This window comes from Thermobia domestica, chromosome 9 (genome assembly GCF_964235325.1).
Source record: "Thermobia domestica chromosome 9, izTheDome1.hap1.1, whole genome shotgun sequence".
NCBI classification, from domain to species: domain Eukaryota; kingdom Metazoa; phylum Arthropoda; class Insecta; order Zygentoma; family Lepismatidae; genus Thermobia; species Thermobia domestica.
In genome coordinates, this window is record NC_137462.1 from 3,386,618 (window position 1) to 3,410,631 (window position 24,014).

General features: G+C 37.9%; 1 protein-coding gene across 1 annotated transcript in view; it reads right to left on the reverse strand.

The window, feature by feature from the left end:
- Positions 1-20,962, reverse strand: part of LOC145693886 (peroxisomal acyl-coenzyme A oxidase 3-like) — a 40,524-nt gene extending 19,562 nt beyond the window's left edge. Inside the window, exons 1-7 of the mRNA XM_081770055.1 lie at positions 20,821-20,962; positions 18,659-18,806; positions 15,705-15,879; positions 12,945-13,060; positions 9,372-9,538; positions 7,589-7,711; positions 1,689-1,809 (exon numbers count right to left, since the gene is read on the reverse strand). Coding sequence (XP_081626181.1) covers positions 1,689-1,809; positions 7,589-7,711; positions 9,372-9,538; positions 12,945-13,060; positions 15,705-15,879; positions 18,659-18,806; positions 20,821-20,931 — 961 coding nt within the window. The 5' untranslated portion in view covers positions 20,932-20,962. The remainder of the gene's footprint in view (positions 1-1,688; positions 1,810-7,588; positions 7,712-9,371; positions 9,539-12,944; positions 13,061-15,704; positions 15,880-18,658; positions 18,807-20,820) is intronic.
- Between the last annotated feature and the right edge of the window lie 3,052 nt (positions 20,963-24,014).

Genomic DNA, 24,014 nt, shown 5'->3' on the forward strand with positions numbered 1-24,014 from the left:
CCAACTTTAATCAAAATTACAGCAATATTTCTGGCCAGGCCGGTGAAAAACCGGCCAGTTGGCAACTCTAAGCCCAACATTAGTGGTACTACGGATGGAAAGTTATTAGCAAATGAAAGTGCCAATTCTCGCTTGACGTGAAGCTAAAATCGCCACTTTTACAAGTAAGTTTTGCAGAAAACCAAACGGGTGTCAATCGTTAATGTTATGGCAGTGCTGGTTAGTGCTGCAATCACGACGTCAGTGTTTCTACGTACGTACAGTTATTAACAAATTAAAATTATGTACGTACAGTTATTAACAAATTAAAGTCGGAATTCTGGCTTGCTATCAAGCCAAAATCGTCCATTTTACAAATAACGTTAGGGGGCAAAAAATTTCAACCATCAAGCTGGAATTGGACTTCAATTTCTTTATAACTTTACACACGTAGGAGCACTAACGGTGTACTTGTACCACTTATCAGCACTAACAAAGCACTAACAATTGACAACTCATTTGTTCTTCCCAAAATCTATTTGTAAAATTCGGAATTTTTGCTTGATGTCAAACTAAAATGGCCAATTAAATTTGATAATCTCCTGTTCGTAGGAGCACTAACTTTGTGGTTGTAGCACTAGCCAGCACTAACGTAGAATTAACGATTGATACCTGTTTCATTTTCGGCAAAGATTATTTGTAACACTGATTTGTTAACAAGTTTTCTAACGTGAAAGCACTAATATGCTTGTAGAGCTTACCAGCACTAACATAACAGAAACAATTGAAACCTGTTTCGTTTTTGGTAAAGTTTATTTGTAAAACTGGCGATTTTGGTTTGACATGAAGCCAGAAATGCTACACTCACGTTGTGATTGTAACGCTTACCAGTATTAAGAGTCTCCATCCCGGCGAAATTAAAATACCGCTAATTTTACAGTAATTATGTGATATCTTCAAATAGATAAAAGATAATCGAAATGTGGAACAAGAGCGCCCTAGACAATATTATTTTACATGAGAAACCGTTATCACGACTCACTTATCTGCTTTCGATTTCGAGCCATTTTGAAAATCGGCATTTATTTTCGCGTTTCGAAACAGCTGAAAACGGAAAGCAACTAGGTGACTTGTGATAACGGTACCTCACGCAAAATAATATTGTCTAGGGCGCTCTTGTTCCATATTTCAATTATCTTTTATCTATGTGAAGATATCACATAATTACTGTTAATTTCGCTGGGATGAAGACTCTTAACGTAGTGCTACCGATTGACACCTCGTTTTTCCTTCCCAAGGCCTATTTGCAAAAGTTGCGATTTTGGCTTGGCGTCAAATCAGATTCTCCACTTACATTTGGTAATAATTTCTTGTTTGAACAGTACTTATTTGGATGAGGAGTGTTAGTCCGCAGCGACTGCTTATGACAAATGGTTGACAGGGACTGCAGCAGGGTTAAAAAATATTTTTCGCGGCAGTCGCGAATAAATGGGCCTTTATTGTACTTTGATTGTGGAGCATAACCCGTGAGGGGTAGAACTTATCGTTACATATTCATTGAAATGCGTATCCAGGGGGGCGACGGGGTTCAAATATTTTACATAAGTCTATTCTCGGCATGCGAAGAACAGAGATTTCAGTTAATTATGTATGAAGAAAAATTAAATTACCTCGTACATTGTTCTGAATAATACGCTAAACATTCTTACCTTTCAAGTATCCATGCCCACCACAAGCTTCCCGGCATTCTTGGATGGCATCTCTTGTAGTCCAGGAGCTGATAGGTTTCGCCGATGAAAGTATCGCGTGGAATTCAGTGATAAGGGCAACCTCCAAACAATAGAAGTATATGATAATTACAACGTATTAAAATAATATTTAACAATCAAAGTTGATAGATTACCGTCTAGTTTATAGAGTTCTTGTTTCCAATTTTAGGAAGACTGAGTATCGAAAAGGATGGCCATCAGTCACACTCACAACTAAGGTAAATTCAACAGTTTTTTCAAGTTCACCAGGCAAATTCCGGAATCGTACCTTGAATTATAGGTTCTGGCAGACGTACTTCTATTTTTTTATTGCTGTTGATTGTTAATTGTTGAAGGTGGTGGTAATGATGAATAAATGTAACATCAAGACCAAGACCCAAACCTGGGTAGTCTCGGTGTTGGTGTTGGTCTTGCATTGGGGCCTTTGGACCAGTGGCGGATCTAGCCTGGCGCCGGGGAGGCCTAGGCCCCCCAGTTTCTTGAGTGACAAAGATAATCGAACCTATTATTTATATACTTTTGAAACTTTGTAGTAAACTCATGATATACCTATCATAGTCTAGATTCTGACTGGGCCGCCCAGTTTTTACCATCTAGATCCGCCACTGCTTTGGACATGGTCTCGATCTTCGCACATCCAGTCTTGGTCTTGGTCCTGCTTGCAAGAATCCTGAAAGTCTTACTTTTATATATTTATGTTTTCCTTCTTTCTCTCCGTCTTTTCCCACGTATGTTGAATCAACATTTCTGATAAGTCTTCTCCATAAAGCCCTGTCTGGAATTCTGTCCCTTTTAGACCTTTCTTTCTGAAGTTGTTCTCAACCATATCAATCTATTCTTTTTGGGTATTCTACCTCTCTTCCTATCTACTTCTTTTGCCATCACTCTTCTGACCACGTACTCGTTTGTTCAAGAAATCCTGTTTCTGATAGATAAATTTTACACTGGATATAAGATAATAAAAGCTACATCTATCTCTGCCTATCTGAACGCGTCAATAGTAACGGAAATATGTTTTCCAGATGTAATATTGTTATAAGATATGTTTATGTAGGGCTGAATTAACCCGTGTGGAGGCTCAGAGCTAGAAAAAATATGCAATCCTGGCTAACCTCGAATAATACACTACTGTGAATGTACAGTAGGAAAGTTAAGGGAATTTGTTTCATACTTTTGGTCATATTTTATCTTATGATGATGATTGTATCTTGTATGATTCTTTTTAGATAGCAAGTTGAGATTTTGATCAGAGTGGAGGCTTCTGTGCTTCAGGAGGCCCGGGTCTACAGTCTCACTAAGCCTTCTTAATCGGTTACAGAATTACCGAAGTTCAATATTACATTTCGCTTTAGTTTTAGAACAACTTCACTAACATGTTTTGGTAGTTTACTTTCAGTTTACCTGCTGTCTTAGACACTGAATTCAATCAAGGGCTTCATAAATGAATCAAATGATAGCCAAAGTAAACCAGACACTAACGTTCTTTCCTTGTAACAATTCATAGAGGTGCACACTCTGTCGTCTCCTACCAAGGATATTGTAAAATAGAGAATCTACGTATACAATAAAATCATGAAGCCACAGTTTTGCCACGCCCACTCCGTCCGTTTCGTCCACTGATATCGCAATGTATTGAGTCAACATTCATGGCGGAAACGAATATATCCAATCAGACGTGCCGATGCTCGGTTGTTTTTTGGGGCTTCATCAGTTCATAGTATGAAGATACATATGGAAAGATCCTCTATTTTATAACATCCTTGTCTTCTACTTACTGCTTTAAGTGATTTCCATTCTCCGTGCTCAGGTAACTTTCAAAGGAAAACCAAATATACACGAAGATTGTATTTGACTAACATTTACTCTGACTTATGTGGCTTGCTTTTATTAAGGACTCGTGCCCACAACCACAGACAACTAACGATAATGGGTCTTGTCATGGCTCAAGAGAGATCTGGCAGGCAGAAGTGAGTGAGCGAAAGTAAAATAACTTTCCAAATTGTGGAGCAATACTTTGCTGTGGAACGAATATATCAATATAAACCTTCTGTATTTGAAAACTTTAAGTGGCCCATAAGCCCATCCACTATATCTTACTCTAAAGGTACTTTCGTTTCTATTGTAAGTTTTATGTAAATGTCCAGAAAACAACAATATAAAACAAGCAGCTATGAATTTTACAGAGTTGTATTGAACGGAGGTGAAAGTGTATAAAATAACAATTGCGCAAAAAAGTTTGGAGAATTGCATGAAATCTGTATTTTTTATTTCCTTTGATTGCTACATTATATAAATTTTAATATCATACTTTTTTATGGATTTTCTGAAGTACATACAAATCAAAGAATTATGTATATTTAAATGCTAACTACTAACAGCAATAAACACATATACATTTCCTTTAACAAAAGTAAAATTAGAAAGGTAACTAAACCTCTGAAATCGGAGAAAAATATCACTTCCGTATACCAGTCTTTTCCTTTCAGAGCAGTAAGTATAGGTCATGAGTAGACGTCGGATTTTTATGCACTTAAAATCCATTAAATATGCATGCAACTATGCCGTTAACTGTGTTAAAATATGCACTAACAATACAATAAAAGAAAGTATTTTCAAACATGCAGCACAGTTGTGACAAAACTTTGTAGGTGAAATACGTATAACATCGAAAGTGTACAGCTCACAGATGACGAAAAGAACCCTAGCAGAAGTAGTATGACGTAGGTATGGGCTCGCCCACTTTTCACACGGGAGTTTCGAATGGCACCACGGAATAGCACACATATAACTTTACCGAGAGTGGCAGACGACATCTAAGTATAGACCACACCTCAGAAACCGAAAATGGACTTGACCGTGTCGTTGACCTTTCCCCGCTACCCCTGTTATAGGGTTCTTCTCGTCATCTGTGAGCTGTACTTTACCTTTCAGGGATTTCTCTTCAGAATTTATTTTAATGGTAGTTACAGTTTATATATTCCTAACTTTTTAAAACACAAACAAATTGTGGGATTAAAATAAACAGCGATATTTGTATGAGAACACTATCTCTAGTTTTTCCTTGCATTTGTATTTTAGAGTGTATTTTCTTTATATAAAATAATACGAGACTCTCTTTTTACATGCTTCCACTGGATAAAAAAAAAGTTTTCGTTTTTAAGGATTTACTCCTTCCTGTAATTAGCCTTACAGTATATCACGAGATGCTTGTCTACATTTTTCGGTGTAGGCTTTTCACACTTATAGCCAGAAAATCAGCTCTGAACATCAAAAGACGTTACTTATATAGAGAGGCAAATTTAGTATTTATATTTTCTGGCAAGTTGAAATTTACCCTTGAAGATATTTTCCCACGGCTTCAATTTTTTTTGTGAAGGAGTTTCTGAAGAGAATATCCATCAATTTCTTTTCCACAGAGCGCCCGAATTTGCCAGGAACTAACTGGACCTCGTGTCGAACTCCATTAACTAGAGCAAAGCATTCACTGTGTAACATTCCTTGTATCTTGTTCCTCAATTGATGTAGACACGAATCACAATGAGTCTTTATCATAATCAGATGTCTCTTAACATCTTGGCATTTGTAAGCGTCTTTGCTCTGCTGATCGGTTGCTAACGTTATTCGTTCACCATAAACTAGGAATTCTTTCAACCTCACATGCAAAAAGTCATTCTTTTGCATAGACATTAAAATGCATTGAAAATACAATCTGAAATTGGATTTATTGTATGCTATCAGCATATATCTGAAATAAAAACTTATACAATGTACTGCATATGCTCTTAACCACTAACATATGTTTAAACTTTGAAATATGCATTTATAACTTCAAATTCGAGCTGTATTATTGTTGTTAGAAATTCCTACCAAGTTTAACAGAGACGCATATAAGCAAATAAAGTATGCATTTGCATAAAAATCCATGTCCAAATGCTAAATATGCATTTGCATGTCTAGTCATCAGAAATCGAAAAAGGCTGGAATACAGATTTTTTCTGGCTGATAGCCGTTTTCTAAGATGGCCGCCCTATAAAGCTATTTGTAGATGTAAGGCAGGTAAAAAGTATCACACAGGAGACGATGTCGTCCAAGATAAATATACATGGTTCCCGGCTTGAGATCATGTAGTTCGAATACCACGTGACCGAGAGACAATAGAGGCTACTGGCTACAGCGAGGTTCCAATTAGTGTTGTCAACTGCTCGAGTGGCTCAGCTCACCGCTCAGTACCACCGAATCGAACCAACAGCTCACAAAACCGAGCCGGCTCAGTTGGCCGGGCCGAACCGATTCCAGCCAATGCCCTAATGGCACAAGATGTGCTAGGCATGTGCCATTTAGATGTCCCAGCTACATTTTAGGTGCCCGACACTTGGCACATATGATATTCATGTGCTATTAAGAATGTACTTTAGCTACCTACAGTTTTAAGTACTTGTTACACCTAATTGATATTTGCAACTATGTACCACAAATATAGCATTTATATACCTGGCTCAGTTTCGCACTTAACAGTCATTTGTTTTTATGTCGTCACTTGGAACATATATCTGTCATGTTCTAGGTACGTCCTTTAGGTACACACTGTTTCAGATACTCTAACAGCACAAAATGTGCTAAGCATGCGACATTTGGTTGTTCTAAATTCATCTCCTACATTTGATGCAATTATTGCTTCTTTTTCTGAGCGATTGTGTACTAGTAGCAACAAACGCATCAACTTTATTAAATGGCAACTGTCGCCGATCATTTGAAAGTGAATATGGAAGAACCATGAAATAAAGTAAATAAACAATCGTCATTTTGTTATAAAATTACATAAGGAGCAGATTTTACTGATCCCAAACGGTTATCATCGAATATCCGCGGTTAAAGTAACACTCTGATTAGCCAAATTCAAAAGACCTCAACAATTTATCCCTCTACAAGCGAAGGTCTCTTCATCGCCTCCGTGGCCAACTCGGAAGAGCACGAGACTAGTAATTCAAAGGTTGGTGATTTGCTCCTACCCTAGGGTACGGTTTTTTAAACTTGTTTAGTGTTGTTTAGATTCATCTTAATGTAAACACATTACGTATATAGGCGATTTAACATATTTAGGGGAGTAATTTTGTGGTTCATTGACGCTTACGACATGGGAAACATACCTAGAACATACTAGGCACGTTCCCCAGGTACATATCAGGCTTAGGGGCGGAAATAGACTGTGATTATCACTTGCCATCCATGTGATTTCTCTCTGAGAGGTACATAAGGCACATGCTGGACACATTCCCATGTACCTGAGGGAACATGATAGGCATATGCCTGCTATGTAATTGTGCTGTTAGGGTGGCTCACCCAAGCTAAGCCGAAATGAGCTGATGGTTCATCTCAATCGAGCCGGCTCGAGCCGATGGTTCACCTGAGCCGAATCGAACCGAGCCGATGGATCATCACAACCGAGCTGGCTCGAGCCGGTAACTCATCCCAACCGAGCCGATGGCAAATTCCAACTTAGCCGACTCGAACCAATGGCTCACCCGAGCTGTTGGCTCATCTCAATCGAGCCGATGGCTCACCTGAGCCGAACCGAGCCGAACCGGAGGCCGAGCTGAGCAGGTGGCTCAGGGATCGAGCCAAGCCGGTTGACATCACTAGTTTTAATGGGGAGTATCAACAGTGGTTCAGATCTTACTTTAACCTGTAAATCTTTTCCTATAAACTCACTGCTGACAAAGGCGTCAACACAAATCAAACAATCATTTTTTACTTGCGCCTAAGCGTATCAATTTCTGTAAGATACATTTTATTTACTTATTTTTTAAGTGTAGAAAAAGTTTATAAAACGTAATACATACCAAATCGGCGCTGGTGTCATTGATCATGTGAGAGATGAAGACACTAATAACAACTTGCCTCAAATATTTGTAAAATAAGCTCATAACAACTGTAGCTGCCATGTATGGAAAAAGCCTCCATTGCTAGAAATAAATAGAAATTACAATAAATATGGTGTATATAAAAGAGAGCATAAATTAGTGCTAACTAACTCTGTGTCCCGGAGATTCAATGCCGCGTTCACAAAAGCTCTCCACCGACTTCTGTTCTTAGCCAGCTGGAGTTCCTACGTTGTATTCCTATTTCAACGAGATCCATCTTAATATTGCCCTCTCATCTATTCCTAGGTCTTCCCAATGGTCGTTTTCCGATTGGTCTTCCAGTTAAGACTTTGAAAGCGTTTCTACTTTCTTTCATTCTGCTGCATGACCTGCCCACCTTGCTTTGTAGATCGAGAATCGAAAAATGCTGAAACACACGCTTAATTATTTTATTGAAAAGCTTAAATAACATGTGTGTAAGCTCAAGAGATACTGAAATATGGACACCTCATTATAACAGTTGCAACTCATTTTACTTCCTTCCATGTGAAAACTTTTTTTAGTGGTGCCTTATGTCAAAAATTCTATGTAGTCTACTGTAGAAATTACAAGTTTCTATCTTATTGGTCTAGGCGTTGATTAGTCAGGCGCGCACACATACAGAGTGTAACGAAAGCTTCACAACGCTTGGAAAGTGGATCTCACTTTCGCCTTCCATATGCAGCATCACCAGTTAATTCTTGCATGCGAGTTCCCACTTTTGGTGTGTTACAGCATTTTGCAATACTGTGTGACTCTCTTTACCTCTTTGCCTACCTAATCAGTGTCTTATTCTTATTCTTTGTATTGGAACGGTAGTACTCAGCTGCAACTCATCTGGTACGCGTACTAACCCCTGTATCTCTTTCGGGTCCTCTACTGTCAACGGTACATCACCTCCCTAGTAGCGTTTTTTCATTACACCCTCTGAGGATCCTATACATAAAGCGCTGCACATCTCTATCCCACTTCCGGCCTTCCGTTTCTGCTTTGTTGCAAACATGCGTTACGTCAACCTGTAGCCTTTGTACACAGGAGAGCTTTCATGCACGGTTATGCAACCACGCACTTCTCCCGCCATCTTAAATGCGCTTGTGATATTTCATTCCCACTTCAGATCAGGGGCATCATTTCCGACTTCGCTTGAGGGGAGCAAGAGCACCACCGACATAAGGCTTTCACTTTTGTACTAGTATATTAGTAGACAATATATTAAAGTATGTGTATTCCTCAAACTCTTGGGGAAGGGCAATTGCCCCCTCCTGCACCCCCCAAATGACGCCCCTGCTTCAGATATTCGATTATGTGTACGTGCACACTCCGCACACATCCTCTCACCCCACTTTGCCCTAGTGACGTCCGAAATGCTTCGCGACCTTTACGAAATCCCTTGCGCTTGCATTGTCCATATCTCATTGTTGTATCTTTGGACAATCCATGTTCTTTCTTTGTTGGCCACCCAACACCACACTTCTATGTCTTGTCGTTTCAAAACCATTCGCCTCCAAAGTTCATTATCCCACGATTTCGGGCGTACGCAACTGGGGTAGGAGACCGCGCTGGACTTTTCACTACACAGTTCTTTCTCTTTGTTTTCATGTGTAGAATCACCTCGCAAGCGTTGTAAACAACCTATCGTTACACCCTGTATATAGTGCAAGTAAGAGAAACAAATTACCAGAACACCTTCACTAACAAGGAAGCTTTTATTTTCAAAACTTACCTGAAGCTCATATTCCAAAATAGGGAGTTCCTCATCATTATCTTTGGGCCCAAACTGCTTTCTGACAGCAGAATATCGAATGGCGATCGTAACCACTTTCTGCAAAAGTTGCACATTCGTCAAGAATACGGAGACGCGGGCATGCATTAAGCTTGCCAATGAAGCAGCTGAAATAACATTAAGCTCATTAGAAAATTCCAGCCTGTTTGATATTACAGTCTTTAATACTCAATCTCAAGAATTTGAGAAGTAACCTGAAGAGCTAACACAAGGCAATTACAAAGCACTATTAAATGAACTAATAGGACAATAACTATTGGATTTTTTTTCTATATTGGAAACCAGAAATAAAATTACGCCATATTCCATCCAACGTGAAAAATGCCATATTTATGCAGCAGAATCATTTGGGTTTCGGCAGTTTTCAACAGGGGCTTAACAAAATTAATTTACTGAATCCAGGAGCATGTCTGGAAATTATTTCCTATAGGAAATCCCTTGCACACACACATTATACATTGCTGACATACGCATCTTTAAGTGGAATGTGTGTGACTTCCTTTAAGCTGATAAGGGCCGCCACTCCATGGTTTCTCTTGGATGATATGGAGAAACGTTCGTTCCACTTAAAATCTCGCCTTCCACTTTGTTCATAATCGTGCCTTGTATACAGGGCTATTATAATGTCCTTGCTATAAAACAAATGCTTATAACCTTTTTCTAAAAATAATTATGTTGCAGTGAAATACATTTTAAATTATGCGATGATGTGTAAATTTTTGGTTGACAACACTATCACAACGATGAGGAATGTGTGGTATGACGTATGAATAGACTACCTCGTAGGCCAGTTTTTCTTCGACGAAATCACTGTGACACGGGAGACATTCCTTTAAATGCTTACAAATTTCCTGATGTCCGAATTGCTAGGTTGGGAATCAAGGATCACGTCCACTAACAGCAAGATGGAACCCCAACCACATTTTGCACAAGTCGTCAGGGACTACCTTGACCGTGAGCTACCTAGTAGGTGGATTGGGCGCAGAGGCCCCATCACTTGGCCCCGCAGGTCCCCCGATTTAGCACCCTGTGATTTTTGCTTATGGGGTCACGTTAAGACAGAGGTATATGCGAGAAAAAAAAAGCACTTGTATGACGTGAAAGCTAAGATTACTGAAGTGATCCATGACATTTTTGATGACGCCAGACGGAATAGCATTCACAGATTTCGAAGGAGGTTACAGAAACGTATGAATGTCGAAGGAGCCCAGCTGAAGGTGTGGCTATGATTTTGGCGGTGGATCTATGGGTGATGATACAAAACATAAGTGCCAATAAAGATCTCAGCATTTATTTCACTGGAATATCATTATTTTTTATAAAAGTTATAATTATTTGTTTTATAGGAAGGACTTTATAACAGCCAGTGGTGTATTTACGATTTTGTTTCGGGGGGCTTTGCTAACTTTCGGGGGGGGGGGGGGGGAATTTGCCTTAAAATGTGAAAATTCTACAAGATATTTCATATACTTTACTATAGTAAGTAAGATTTCGGGGGGGGGGCTTAAGCCCGGAAGCCCCCTAAATACACCACTGATAACAGCACTGTATTTTGATAATAATTACATATGCTTATAGAGATAAAAGGAAACATTCAGTAAGTATTGAAAGATTTAAATAAAACTAATTCGTTTAAATAAAAGATATTTCAATAAAAGATTTAAATTGTAAAAGATTTTAAAAGGTTGAAAGATTTAAATAAAATATAAATACGTAAAATAATTAAAATCTTTTTGTCAATAGTGTGATTAAAAAAAGTAAATGCTAACAATTTCTAATGTCATTCTTGAAATGAGAATCAAAAATAACTATAACTATAAAAATACTTTTCCAACAAAAATGTTACAAAATTACTTACGGTGGAAATAAAGTATCACAGACAGTGGCGTATTTACGAGTTTGTTTCGGGGGGGCTTTACTAACTTTCGGGGGGGCTTTACCTGGAAATGTGAAAATTTTGCAAGATATTTCATATACTTTACTATAGTAAGATTTCGGGGGGGGAGAGCTTAAGCCCGGAAGCCTCCCCCTAAATACGCCCTGATCACAGCTAAAGTAAATGAAGTTCAACTTAACTCTTAAAACTAAAATATTCGGAGCATATGTAAAGCCACCAACGAATTTAAGAAAGATAATCAACCTGGCGTTTATATATTCAAGGAAGCGGACGGAATAATTTTCGCGGACACGGATAGTGGTTTGAATAGGTGGAAAGATTTATTTGACAATTTGCTAAGTGAAATGTGTACGGAAGAACCGTATATTGCAAAGCCTAACCGAACAGAGATACGAATTACTATAAAGAAATTAAAGGAATACAAATCTTCGATTGAAAACGAAATTCCCACTGAGTTAATTTTAACTGGTGGGAAATATTGTGGAACGATATACGAAAACACTCTTGTTATATGAATAAGGAGCAATAACCAGAATAGAAGAAGGAAAAAATTCTTTCCAAAAACGTTACAAATCTGATTGTAATAACACTAGCCAACGAAAATACAAGATTAGCTCTCGTTTTGAAGTTATAATAACTTTACGTTATTGCCCATATAAGCTTATGCTTTACCTTGTTGTTATTTCTCGGAGGAATGTCACTGAAGGCGCAACCGCTTTGCCTGGTGTTTCTAATTTTCTGCTGGTGATTCTCTGATTAGCGTCCAGCAGTAATCCACTAACATTGAAGCACTCCACTTTCCTTGGCATCTCATTTCCATGTACGAAATTTGCTGGCAGAAACGTTCCTCGTACTCGTCGCTTACAGCACCACAGTTGCCAGGTAGGAAGTCAGGATATGTCAAGGAAGACTTTTTCTTCTTGGAAATACCATGTAAAAATGGAGTTGTCATACAAAAATAACGATCATCCACATGGTTTGATGGTTCTCGCCAGATCACGGGTATAGCAAAGTTCATGGAAGATCTTTTACGATTGAACCACGAATGAAGACTCGAGACAAGATATGCAACACGCATGAGGAGTCCAGGGCTTGTCCTTGTCCCCGATTTCACAGCCAAAGTACAGTCTATACGCCTTAATAATATATGGCATATGGCGTTATTGGCCTCCTTTGCGATTTCAATGTAGCCTGTCCTCAATATAGCAAAAATTGTCAGCATTGTTTGCGCATTTGCGAGGCATATTGATACAGGAATTACAATGACCATACGCACTAACTATAGTTCAGTAACACGTTCTTCCAGCACACGAACAGACCGCAGCTTGTAACAGACTGAAACTACGCTTACATGAAACATGCTCCGCTCCTCCCCTGCTATTTCCCCTTTTCCTCCCCTTATTGCTACTAGCCCGGGTTAAACATAGCGACAAAATACACACAGCTATTGTTGAACAAACTCCATGGCTCTGGATAAGTAGAGTAACAAATAAAACACAGTTCTGACCAGAGCAGAATGAAATATATTAAAAACTATACTTACAATGTGTTACAGTTTCAAGGACCTAACGTTCTCTTCATCAGACACAAACACGTAATAATAAGAATATACTTACCGAACCGTTTGTTCGGGTCCTTAATTGGACTTACATATTTTCCATCAGGAGTTACATCCCCAGATCTGTTCAGTAGATTTTCCCTTGGAATTCTGTAGTTGTCAAACATTACAAAACTGTAGAAATGATAATATTGTAATTTAATTTAATTACAGTGCTAAGTGCTAAGTGTTAATTTATTTAAAGTGCTAAGAACACACCAACTTGATATACTAGGCAATTAAATGTGTTTGTGTTCAATATTAGTATAAAGTGGAAATTCTTGTGTTAAGTACATACAATAGTAAAAAACATAGTAAAAACTTTGTCATATAAAGTAAAGAATAATAGAATAGAAAGCACTGGTCATTACGATTAGTATGGATTTATCTAATAATTTTGATCGTTCGATTTGAGCGTTTCTTTCAGCAACGAGGCTATATGAGAGGTGGATCTACAGCTTAAGTAGGAACCGAACCACATGAGCTCACGCCGGGAATCAAGCCCAGCTCTCTCACGCTAACCGCTTAGCCACGAGGAGCTCTTATCTAATATTAAAATATAATTGTGGAAGTTTACTTTTGGTACACCACTCTAAATAATTGTTGAAAAAACATAATTCTTTCACTAGTTTCCTTCTTATTTTCTCCTAAAAGATTGCGCTGGGCAACATAAAAAATGTCACTTGGCATAGATGGGCCACCAGAAGTAGGCTAATTGTTGACAAATTACAATTGTTTTACAATTTGTGTATAAGTATAGCTTCCAGATGTATGGCATAAAAGCTGCAGTGTAAAAGGGGGCAGGGAGAGGCCCGATCCCCTCTGGCTCATGAAAACAAATTTCTTAAGATTTTCTTAATACAAATAAAAAAATACCGAACATAATATAGCAACGAAGGAGATGAGCCTCCTATAAATTTTTCTTCGGGCGCCCATGTACATTGGGCTACAGGCTATCTCATTAATCATACTATGTGGTGTCGCTTTGATAGTATCACAATGAAAAGGGTATATTTTGATGTCAACCTCCCTCAAAAGGTGTATTTCTCATTCAACATCAAGTTTTAGCTTTACAAAATATTTAGTTCAGCCAGTTTTCTCAAAAACTACGCATGACCTTTTATACTGACGAATATAATTTTGTTCTACTCATCATTTCTTTTCCGCTAAACGCTAAGAATATTGGAGATTTTTTGCTCTGTTTTGGAAGCGTATTGATTAAGTCTAGAGGTGTATAAAGTACCCGTATCCGTAATCAAATACGACAATTCCCAAACAAAGTCCGTATTAAATAGTTAAGGAAATATTGAGCATGGGAACACATGATAATACGGCATTACACATATTAAATTTGGAATGAACATCGCAGTTTATTTAGAGTTTCCTAATGACATTATCTCACCTTCCTAAATGTCACATTTTTTTTAGTATTTGGTCTAGGAATTAATTCGTGCGGTTGGTACGCACACATTGAAGCTGTAGTACAAACACAAAATACATAAATATCTTAAGAAAAATATTGTCCATCGCTAGCCACCACTTTCGCCCATCTGTCAGGCAATGTACGGATTCCGTGGCGAAAGAAGTCCTCATCCTTGGAAGCGATCCAGTCAGAGACCCATGTTTCGATATCTTCTGAAGAAGTAAACCGCTGTCCAATCAAATCGTTGTTCATGCAATCGAACAAGTAGTAGTCCGAAGAACAACGTCTGGTGAATACGGCGGGTGGGGTAAAACTTCCCATCCGACATTTTCTAAATAGGTTTTGACCGGTTTTGCGACATGTGGGCGAGCGTTATCATGTTGGACAATAAGTTTATCATGTCTGTTCTCCCATTCTGGTCGTGTTCTGGCCAGAGCTTGCTTCAAACGCATTAATTGTCGTCGATAACGTTCTCCATTCATAGTTTCACCCGGTTGCAGCAGCTCATAGTACACCACACCTTTCATATCCCACCATATGCACAGCATATCCTTTGCACAGAGAATATCTCGTTTTGGTTGTGATGGACCTGGTTCACCTGGTTTCACCCAGGCCTTTTTTCGTTTAGGGTTCTCGTAATGGATCCACTTCTCATCACCCGTAATAATTCGATGCAGAAACCCCTTTCTGCTCTGTCGTTGAAGCAGCAATTCGCAAATGGTTTTTCGTCTTTCAACGTCTCTGTCTTTCAATTCATGTGGAACCCAATGTGACATCTTTTGAATCATTCCCATGGCTTTCAAGCGTTTGGAGACTGTTGTTTGATCAACGCCTAATGCTGCTGCAAGTTGTTCCTGCGTTTGACACGAATCCTGCTCGAGCAATGCTGTCAATTCTTCGTCTTGAAATTTTTTTGGCTGTCCAGCTCGCTCTTGGTCTGCCAAGCCGAAATCACCACTTCTAAACCGTGCAAACCACTTCTGACACATTCGGTCAGCTAGAGCATGGTCACCATACACTTCCACCAAAATACGATGACTTTCAGTCACACTTTTCTGCATGTTAAAGTAATGCAGCAGGACACCCCACAAAAACACTTTATCAGGCACAAATTGCGCCATGTTCACTTAACTACAAACTGGTGTTGTTGACGCTTTAATCCACTGCCCTATACTACGAACGATACGCAATGACAGGGGTTTGCAACACATGTGTGGATACACGGAACTGTGGGACGCTCCGTTCGTTGCGCCATCTCTTGTCCAACCGCACGAATTAATTCCTAGACCAAATAATTAAATCATAGTTATTCTCTTGAACACAAATCATGTATGTATAGGCTATTTATTACCTTACCCATTATCAACGGCGTTTAATCCGATCTTCTCCCCGAGGTCTCCAGCCGTTACTCCTGGGTACGTCATCAGTGTCTCATTGTCTCTGATAGGAACTATAAAAGGGTGCAGGCCATGGTTTGATCCATCCGACGTTATAAGTTGTGCGTACACAATAGCATGGGTGCAACACTTTCCTAATGAAGTAACAAATAGGACATGTCAAAAAAAAATTTGAGAATAAATACGAGAGCTATTTTTTACAGTCTCCACTACACCAACAGAGAACCACATGACATAACGAAACAGGGATAAGACAAACATGTTCATCGGACGTCACTCCCTTTGGTGCTAGCGGGCCCGGGTTCGATTGATTCTCGGTGCAGATCCTCGGTCGGAAATGTGTAACAGATTGTTCAGGTCACTCATTCTGAGTGAGGGTTTTCATGACTTTACCTTCACTCCGAAGGTTGCTCACTTCTGTAATATGTTATGATTAGAAGTGTATTGCATTTCTACGTGTTCTGATGAAATTCCACGCCATCTCCGCTCTCTATAATGTGAAGATTTCATTCTTGTAACTATCCCAGGACTGCACGTGCCTAGGACGCAAAAAATTGAAGGAAGAAAGAAGAGAAAAAAATTAAAATATGCTGGTGCAGAAAACGTCATTTCCGTTGCGGTTGAGGTACACTCATGTCCAAAATGATTGTCGCATATCTATAACTGTCTTCTTGTAAGAATATAATTTGATAATTATTTTGCAGAGTACTTTTAATACTGATACTATATGTATAATCGGGAAATGTATATTTGTGGTGAATTTCATAGGGAAAAAAACTATAAATACGAAAATTAGAATGAGTAAAACAGAATGTTGCTAAATGGACAACAAAGTTTTATTTTCGTTTTATTGTTCTTATTTTCTGCTCTTTTGACATGAAATTTTCCACATGCACGTCTTTGCCGATTATACACATACTAACATTATATGAAATACCGGGCGAATTCATACAAAAACATATTTATAGACATACAACAATAATTTTGGTCATGAGTGTACCTGTAGATCTTGGCGGCTAATGTAAACGTGATACATATAATTTTACTTTTGTTTCTAGAAAATAGACATTTATATTACTTCATAAATAAGAATACTTAAGTACAGTTTTCTGAGCATGATTAAGGGGGGTGAAAACAAACTATTAACTGTAGTAATATTAGAGAAAATAGTGTTTTCTGCTATTAGCAGACAAGCCGAGACTGTGGAAATAATTCCTTCTGCACATTATAATTACAATAATTTACGAGAAACTTATAAATGCAACGTCCGTGAGTGTATTACAGGTGGGTGTGTGGGTGGTCCATGATACCGTAAGGTAAGAAATGAACAAGAGTGGCCAAACCATGTCACTATCTTTTTCTTACGGCTGCCGGTTGCCAGTCCGGGACGCGGCGGGTCCATAGGTGGTGGATAATGGAAAGACTCTCCAAAGACCAAACACAAATAAAGGGAAGAGTGTAAGAGTTAAGGGAAAATCCCTCCCGAACCAAAACTGGCAAGCTAATAACTGAAGGAGGGGATGTTCTGAAAATAGTGGGGTGCCGTAACAATTTGAACTGCCTAGGGGGCCGGGGAGGTTAAAAACGGCCCTGAACTATCTGCAAAACATTCTTGCCCAACTACGTAGCATTGATTTTCACATTGTTGGTAACGCGATGTAGCTTGTATCTTCCTCTGTTACAACTATGAAGCCGCGAGTATAACTCTCGGTTCACTATCGAATGAAACCCATCAACACTTCTGAACTTAATTCAACCAACCTTTCCACAATCGATCAGATAATATATCCACAATGAATATAAACTTCCTTAGGTTCCCACCAAGTAATACTTCTACAGCTTTCTCCAGTTGGTTTTCCGCTAGACAACATGGCTGACTTTCAGTGCACAAACACTCACCTTATAAATTATTTTGAGTATACGTAAATAATTTTGAATGGCATGTTGGAACGCGCGGAAGCGAGTGGCCGCAGTGGCCTTAATTCTGTGCAAGACCAAAGGTGTCGGTTTCACAGGAGTCCGTTTCGGACGTGATCTAATGGGTGACACAAATGCTGTAAGGAAACCTAATACAGAATTTTGGTGTTCATTTCCATCAATACAGAAGTAGTTTAATGGTTACACATATTCAATATTTTTGTTTCGTCTGTTTCTTTTATCAGACAGAAGGAAATATAGAATAACTCTGAACATATTGGGTCTTATGCAGAGTCGTTTTGACATATGCTTAGCATCATACTAAAGGCCTGACTACTACAGGAAACGTATGTTAGTTGAACTCTTTAGTATGGCACTAATCACGCGTCAGAACGACTCTGCAATAAGGCTCATTATACCTAAGATATATTGAAGAAGACTGCACTAAACTAGCAGAGTTCTTTCTTCATTTGTGTTTCCTATCTGTTTCTTACATAAATCATACGCGCATTATTAACCCTATGTGTCAGCGTCTGATTCAAACATTGAAAAAGTAGAAATGGAAATATCTGGACATTCCCAACTTGACGAATGTATTTGCTCTTGTTAACTACTCTCGAAGAAGTTTGTGATCAGTCTTCATTGATTAGAAGGTAAGTAAACAAACTCCGAGAGAAAAAGCCAGAATTGTGGAGAATTTACTCGAATTTTTCGTCAGAAGAGAAAGAGCGTGAAGAGTATATGTCAGAACTATGCTTTTTATTAAATAACGTTATGGATACTTTTTAATTTAAAAAAATATCAACACTGTTTGCATAAACTATGACTTTTTTTTAAAAAAAAGTATATTTTTCTTTGTTTTACGAGTACAGTAAGTGTATTCTTATACTCACCGTGTCTTTTGCCATTCCAATAACAATAAATGTAATAGTGAAATTGAAATCATACTTTTTGAACTAATTTAACTCTTGTTGAAGAGAATGAAAGTGGCATTACCTAAATTGGCAACCCAGCATTTGGCTGCTTCAAAATCCGGTGTGTTGAGAACAAATTGTTGCGTAGAAGCATCGTACGTGGCCGTTGTCCTCATACAACGAACGTTTGTCCCGTGAGAGATTTCAGTCAAAGCAAAGCAGCCGACAGTCTGCAAGAAAACAACAACCAGACAATTTGACATTTTTCAGGTTAATATTCAGAATCATTTCCCTTTTAAGGGTCACAGAATGGAAATGAAGGTAGATTTCATTTTTTACCCTTTATTGCTACACATAACATTTGTTCGAGCTACTCAGTACCCCATGCCGTAAATGTTGCCAACAGCTAGTGGACCACTTGCTGGTAAATGTTGATCGTCGATATAGTGACGCGTCGAAGGATTGTCGCTAGTGTGCCACTGTCAGCAGGGTTTCGTCGAGTCGAAACAGATATCTAGAATCGAGGTGTTGAAGTTAAAACCACGCAGCAGCGAGGACTTCATTTTGGTCCACGCTCTTTTGATTCGTCGCGGAGAATCGCGAAAGGATCAACGCTAACTATCGCTAGTCGTGTACATGTGGTTATTATTTTTTCCTGACGAATTGTTCCTAAAGTGAGCTCCGGGGGTCACGAGCAACCCCTGCCTCTACATCATGAAGTGAAAAATTTCGAGATGAGTGCGTATAATTGTACGAATTTAGATGGCAACTGACGCCGATCTTTAGAGAGTGAGTATGGGAGAACTATGAAATAAAGTAAATAGACGTACGTCATTTGGTTATAAAATTACATGGTAAAAGTATTTTATCTGATCCAAACGGTTGTCATCGAATATACACGGTTAAAGGAGCAGTCTGATTGGCCAAATTAAAAAGACGTCGACGATTTATCTCTCTACAAGCGAGGTTTTCTCCATCGTTTCCGTGGCGAAGTCTGAAGAACTCGCGCCTAGTAATTATAAAGTTGGTGGTTTGCGCCCACCCCGGGGTATTTTTTTTTAAATGCTTTTAGACTCACCTTAATGTAAGCAAATCAGGCATTACGCGATTTAACATATTTTGAGGGAGTAATTTTGTGCTTCATTGGCGTTTGTCGCGTCTCTGCCGCTGATAGTATAATTTTCAAAATTGAAGTGGGCCCACCGCCAACCGTCACTGTGGGGCCGCCAATTTTTGGCGAGATGTCGGCAGTTGCCCACCGGCTGTCGGCAGTTGCAGTGGCATATGATCCACCGACGCTTACGGCATGGGATATTTGCTCAAAATCAACAAAACATGAAAATTTGTGGAATAATGATTAGGTTAGGTTTCAAAGATTACTTAAGGCTCTGTATCCATACGTGATATAGTCTAGTTATTCCGGGTAATTTCTTCTCACTCCCGTTTGTACATGCAGCATGTAATCATTTTATAATATGAATCTCAAGCAACTACTTAAATAAAAATAAACGACAGACACACTACACGTCTACATATGAAGATCGTAATGTTTTGAGCCAATGTATATGGCGGAAACTAGAGTAGCCAATCAGATGTGCCAATGCTAGGTTTTTTTTTTTTTGGCATCATTCAGTTAATAGGATGAATATACATATTGACCTCTCTTCATATATAAGATCCTCTATTTTATAACACCCTTGGGTATCGCGAGGCACTGTTCAAGAGTGCAAGTGAAATACTGAATACGCAATTACGCTAGTTGGTATACTGTTTCAAAACAGGAAAAAGTCCCTCTACGTGACGTAACTGGACAGGGAGCCAATCAGAACGCTAAATGTGAACTGGGCCTACCTGTTATTTTATATAGCTTGACTTTAGTCTATCTCTGTTTTGTGTTGCTGAAGTGAGTTTCGCACGAGACGAGATCAGATATTTCATATTTCATTTACTTTATATATTTTCCATGAAATGGTAGGGTTTCTGGGTAAGTAAAACAGGCAGTAACATCGAAATATAATAAATATCTATTTGTATATTCTTGTTTTGAAAGTCAACTTGTTATCTTTTCCTTCATTTGAAATCATGATGTATGACAAAGAAACAGGAAGGTTGGCAACGTGAATATATATTCTTGAGAAATTGTGTCAAAGATTTCAATGATTTAATGTTCTGTATCCATACGTGATCCACACGTAATCTAGTTTTTTGTGAATATTTTAATTAAGAGGAAGAATTTTAACTCACCTCAAGATTGATGTTCTTCTCTAAGAAATGTGAATGCCTCTCTGTTCCTAAAGCTCGGATGGCCATCTCGTATAAGATAAAGCTGAAACTGTACTTGAGAGTAAGGCTCATGTCAAAGGGTATCGAAGCTTCACAAATTGTAAAAGCCTAAAAATATACGTATATACTTCTATAAGTTTTACAAATGAAGTCTTTTCTTCAACTTAAATAATTACGTCCACATACAGACAAAATATGTTTAAATTAGAGTGCACCCTTAATTATGAATATAGTCTGTCACTAGGGATGCGCACGAGACAAGATTTGCGACTGTCTCGTCTCGAAAATGTGCTGTAAAAGTGATGTCTCGACTCGAAAAACGTATATTTTTCTATTGAAAGTGCTGTGTCTCGACTCGAATTTTCTCAAGAAAATTTTGTCTCAACTCGACTCGTGCGCATCCCTATCTATCACGATATTTCTTACAGTGAAACACGCCGATTTTCTATATTCCTTGCACAATGCTAAACCACGTTTACATAAAGTTATAATTACTAATTCAGACGATTGACGAATGAAAAACGTTTATGAATTTTGTTATAATATCTTGCAAGACAAAGTTTCGTTTACAAATACCCAAAAAGCATGACTGAAGCGTCAAAAAAACACTTTCCGCTATCTCATGGGTAAAACAAAGTTCTTGGACAAGAAGAAATATTTGGTTGTACAACAAGAAGAATATTACCAGGTAATATTTGCATCTATTGAAAGAAGAGTGTTATCCGGTAAACTATTTAAACAATAATCATAATGAAACACAGCTAAAAAAAAAAATGTTTTAGTGTTTTTGGAAGTGGTTCAACGAACACATGTGTCTACTAGTGTGACAAAAAGACATGAATCCAATCTCGATGAAGAAATACCATCTATGCTAAATACTACATAAGTGAATGATGAAGAAAAATGAAACCAGTACAATAGAACACTACAGAAATGTTGGTGTATATAAACAACAAGCAGCTATTTCAATTATTTCGATGAAACATGATAAAGATGTTATGAAGAATGATACCAGTGATACCATAGATGTACCATAAAAAGTCGAATTACTATTTCAACGGTTAAAGCAAGGTAATGCAATCATATGAAATGGTAATAGGACAGTGTACAGCAATGACCATAAACTGGAAAGATCCAACATTGTAGATTTAATTTGTGACGTGACTCGAACAAATTTCCAAGGCTGGAATTATTTTTGTAATCATCTCATAACATGAAACATATCTCAAGAATTAACTGGTAATCTACAAAGACATATATATTCTGAATCCTTATACATTAATATCTGAACCAGTAGCTAAACCACTTCCAGAATTGTTTTCTTCAGGGGAAGATGTTGTAGAAGTGCAACAAGATAGAAAATGTGTTATTGCTCATTTTTCAACGTACATGTCATTTTAAAAAGTTGAAAAACATTTCTACAACATAATACATCCATTTTCTGCGAAAAATAGTGGTTTGCAACAGGAAAACAGGAAGTAAACGTCTAGATAAACAGTCTACGCGTCATGTATCCTTGTTTCACTAGAGATTTTTTATCTTCTGAACAATATGATCAGTGGGAATGTGACCTAAATGATTTACATTCACTTCAAAAATACAGGGTGTTTTAAAACAACGCCAACAAAATTTGGGAGGTGATTCCTGACACTAAGATAAGACAAAGAGTTTAGTTCAACCTATGTGTATAAATGCTTCCTTTCGGAGTTATAGGCGGCCGAAAACATGAAATAATGAACTTTAAAGATCCATAGCTCCAAATCTACGGGAGCTACCGTAGTCGGGTCAAGACTTCACTTTGGAAATAGTATGTGGCCTAGCCAAACACCCAAGTTTCAAAATCCTGCGATATCTTCGCAACAATTTTTATAAAGGTAGTTCGTGAGTACTTCAAATTATATGCCCGTAGTCAAACTCCCTTTATAAAAAATATTACGTAAGTACTTTAAGATTATGAAATATGTATTTTTGGATAGTGAACATATTAATTCCTGAGTGAAATCTTGACCTGAATACGCTAAGTCCCATAGTTTTGGAGCTATGAACCTTTAAAGTTCATTTTTTTTCATGTTTTCGGCAGCCTATAACTCCGAAAGGAAGCATTTGTGAACCCAGGTTGGTCTATACTCATTGTCTTTGTGGTGTCAGGAATCATCTCCCAAACATGGTCGGTGTTGTTTTGAAACACCCTGTATAATGATAATTATCACTATATACTTATAGTGGTTGATGTATTTAGTCGGATTGATTGGTCTGTATTACTAAATTCAAAAAGTGCTAATGATATTGTGAGAGCTTTTGATGTAATTTTCACAGGAAAAAACATTTGTTTTAATTAGTAATAAATAAAGTACATTCACCAATAAGACAGTGCAAAAGTGTCTAAAGTAAATTCACCTACAACATGATCCAGATTAAAGTCAATATAGCAGAAAAATTAATCAGACCTTGAAACATCACATGTGAAAGAAGTTTACTAAGCATCAAACGTACCTGTATGTCAAAGTATTACCATTGCTTGTGAAAACATAACATAGAAGTCGATATTCCAGTAATTAAATGGTATCAGCAGAAGTGTCTTACAACAATTTGTTGGAGGTGTGTCACAACCAAAACGACAAGAAATTTCAACATTCACAGCAAGACATAGATTTATCCTATGGTGACACCGTAGGTATTAGTAAAACAAACATATATTTGGCAAGAGCTCTTGAGAACAGGACGTGGAATTTTTGAATGTAAAAGCCATTTCCACAAAACTATTAGTCTATCTACGGAAAGATTTAAATCAACAACTCATTTATAGTGTTTTCTACAGGGAAGAATTACAGACTCTCTAGCATTGTTACTCATAATCAATAAAATAATGTATACAAGAAAGATTGTAGAAAGTAAGATCACATCCAGTGAAAAGTTATCCTTCCTCCTTTAATTAGTGAATACCAGCATCTTCATTAAAGAAATATAAGAATGGAAACTGATCAAGATCTTTATATCGCTCTTTCCAGTAAAAATTCCATTGACTATTTTCCAAAAAAGATGTTGGCTTCATCACATAACGAGATGCAACGTTGTATAGACTTTTGTCAGAAATGGAATGTTGCATTAGTGAAAATTCATTACGTATTCTATGAAGTACATTAATAGGGAAAATA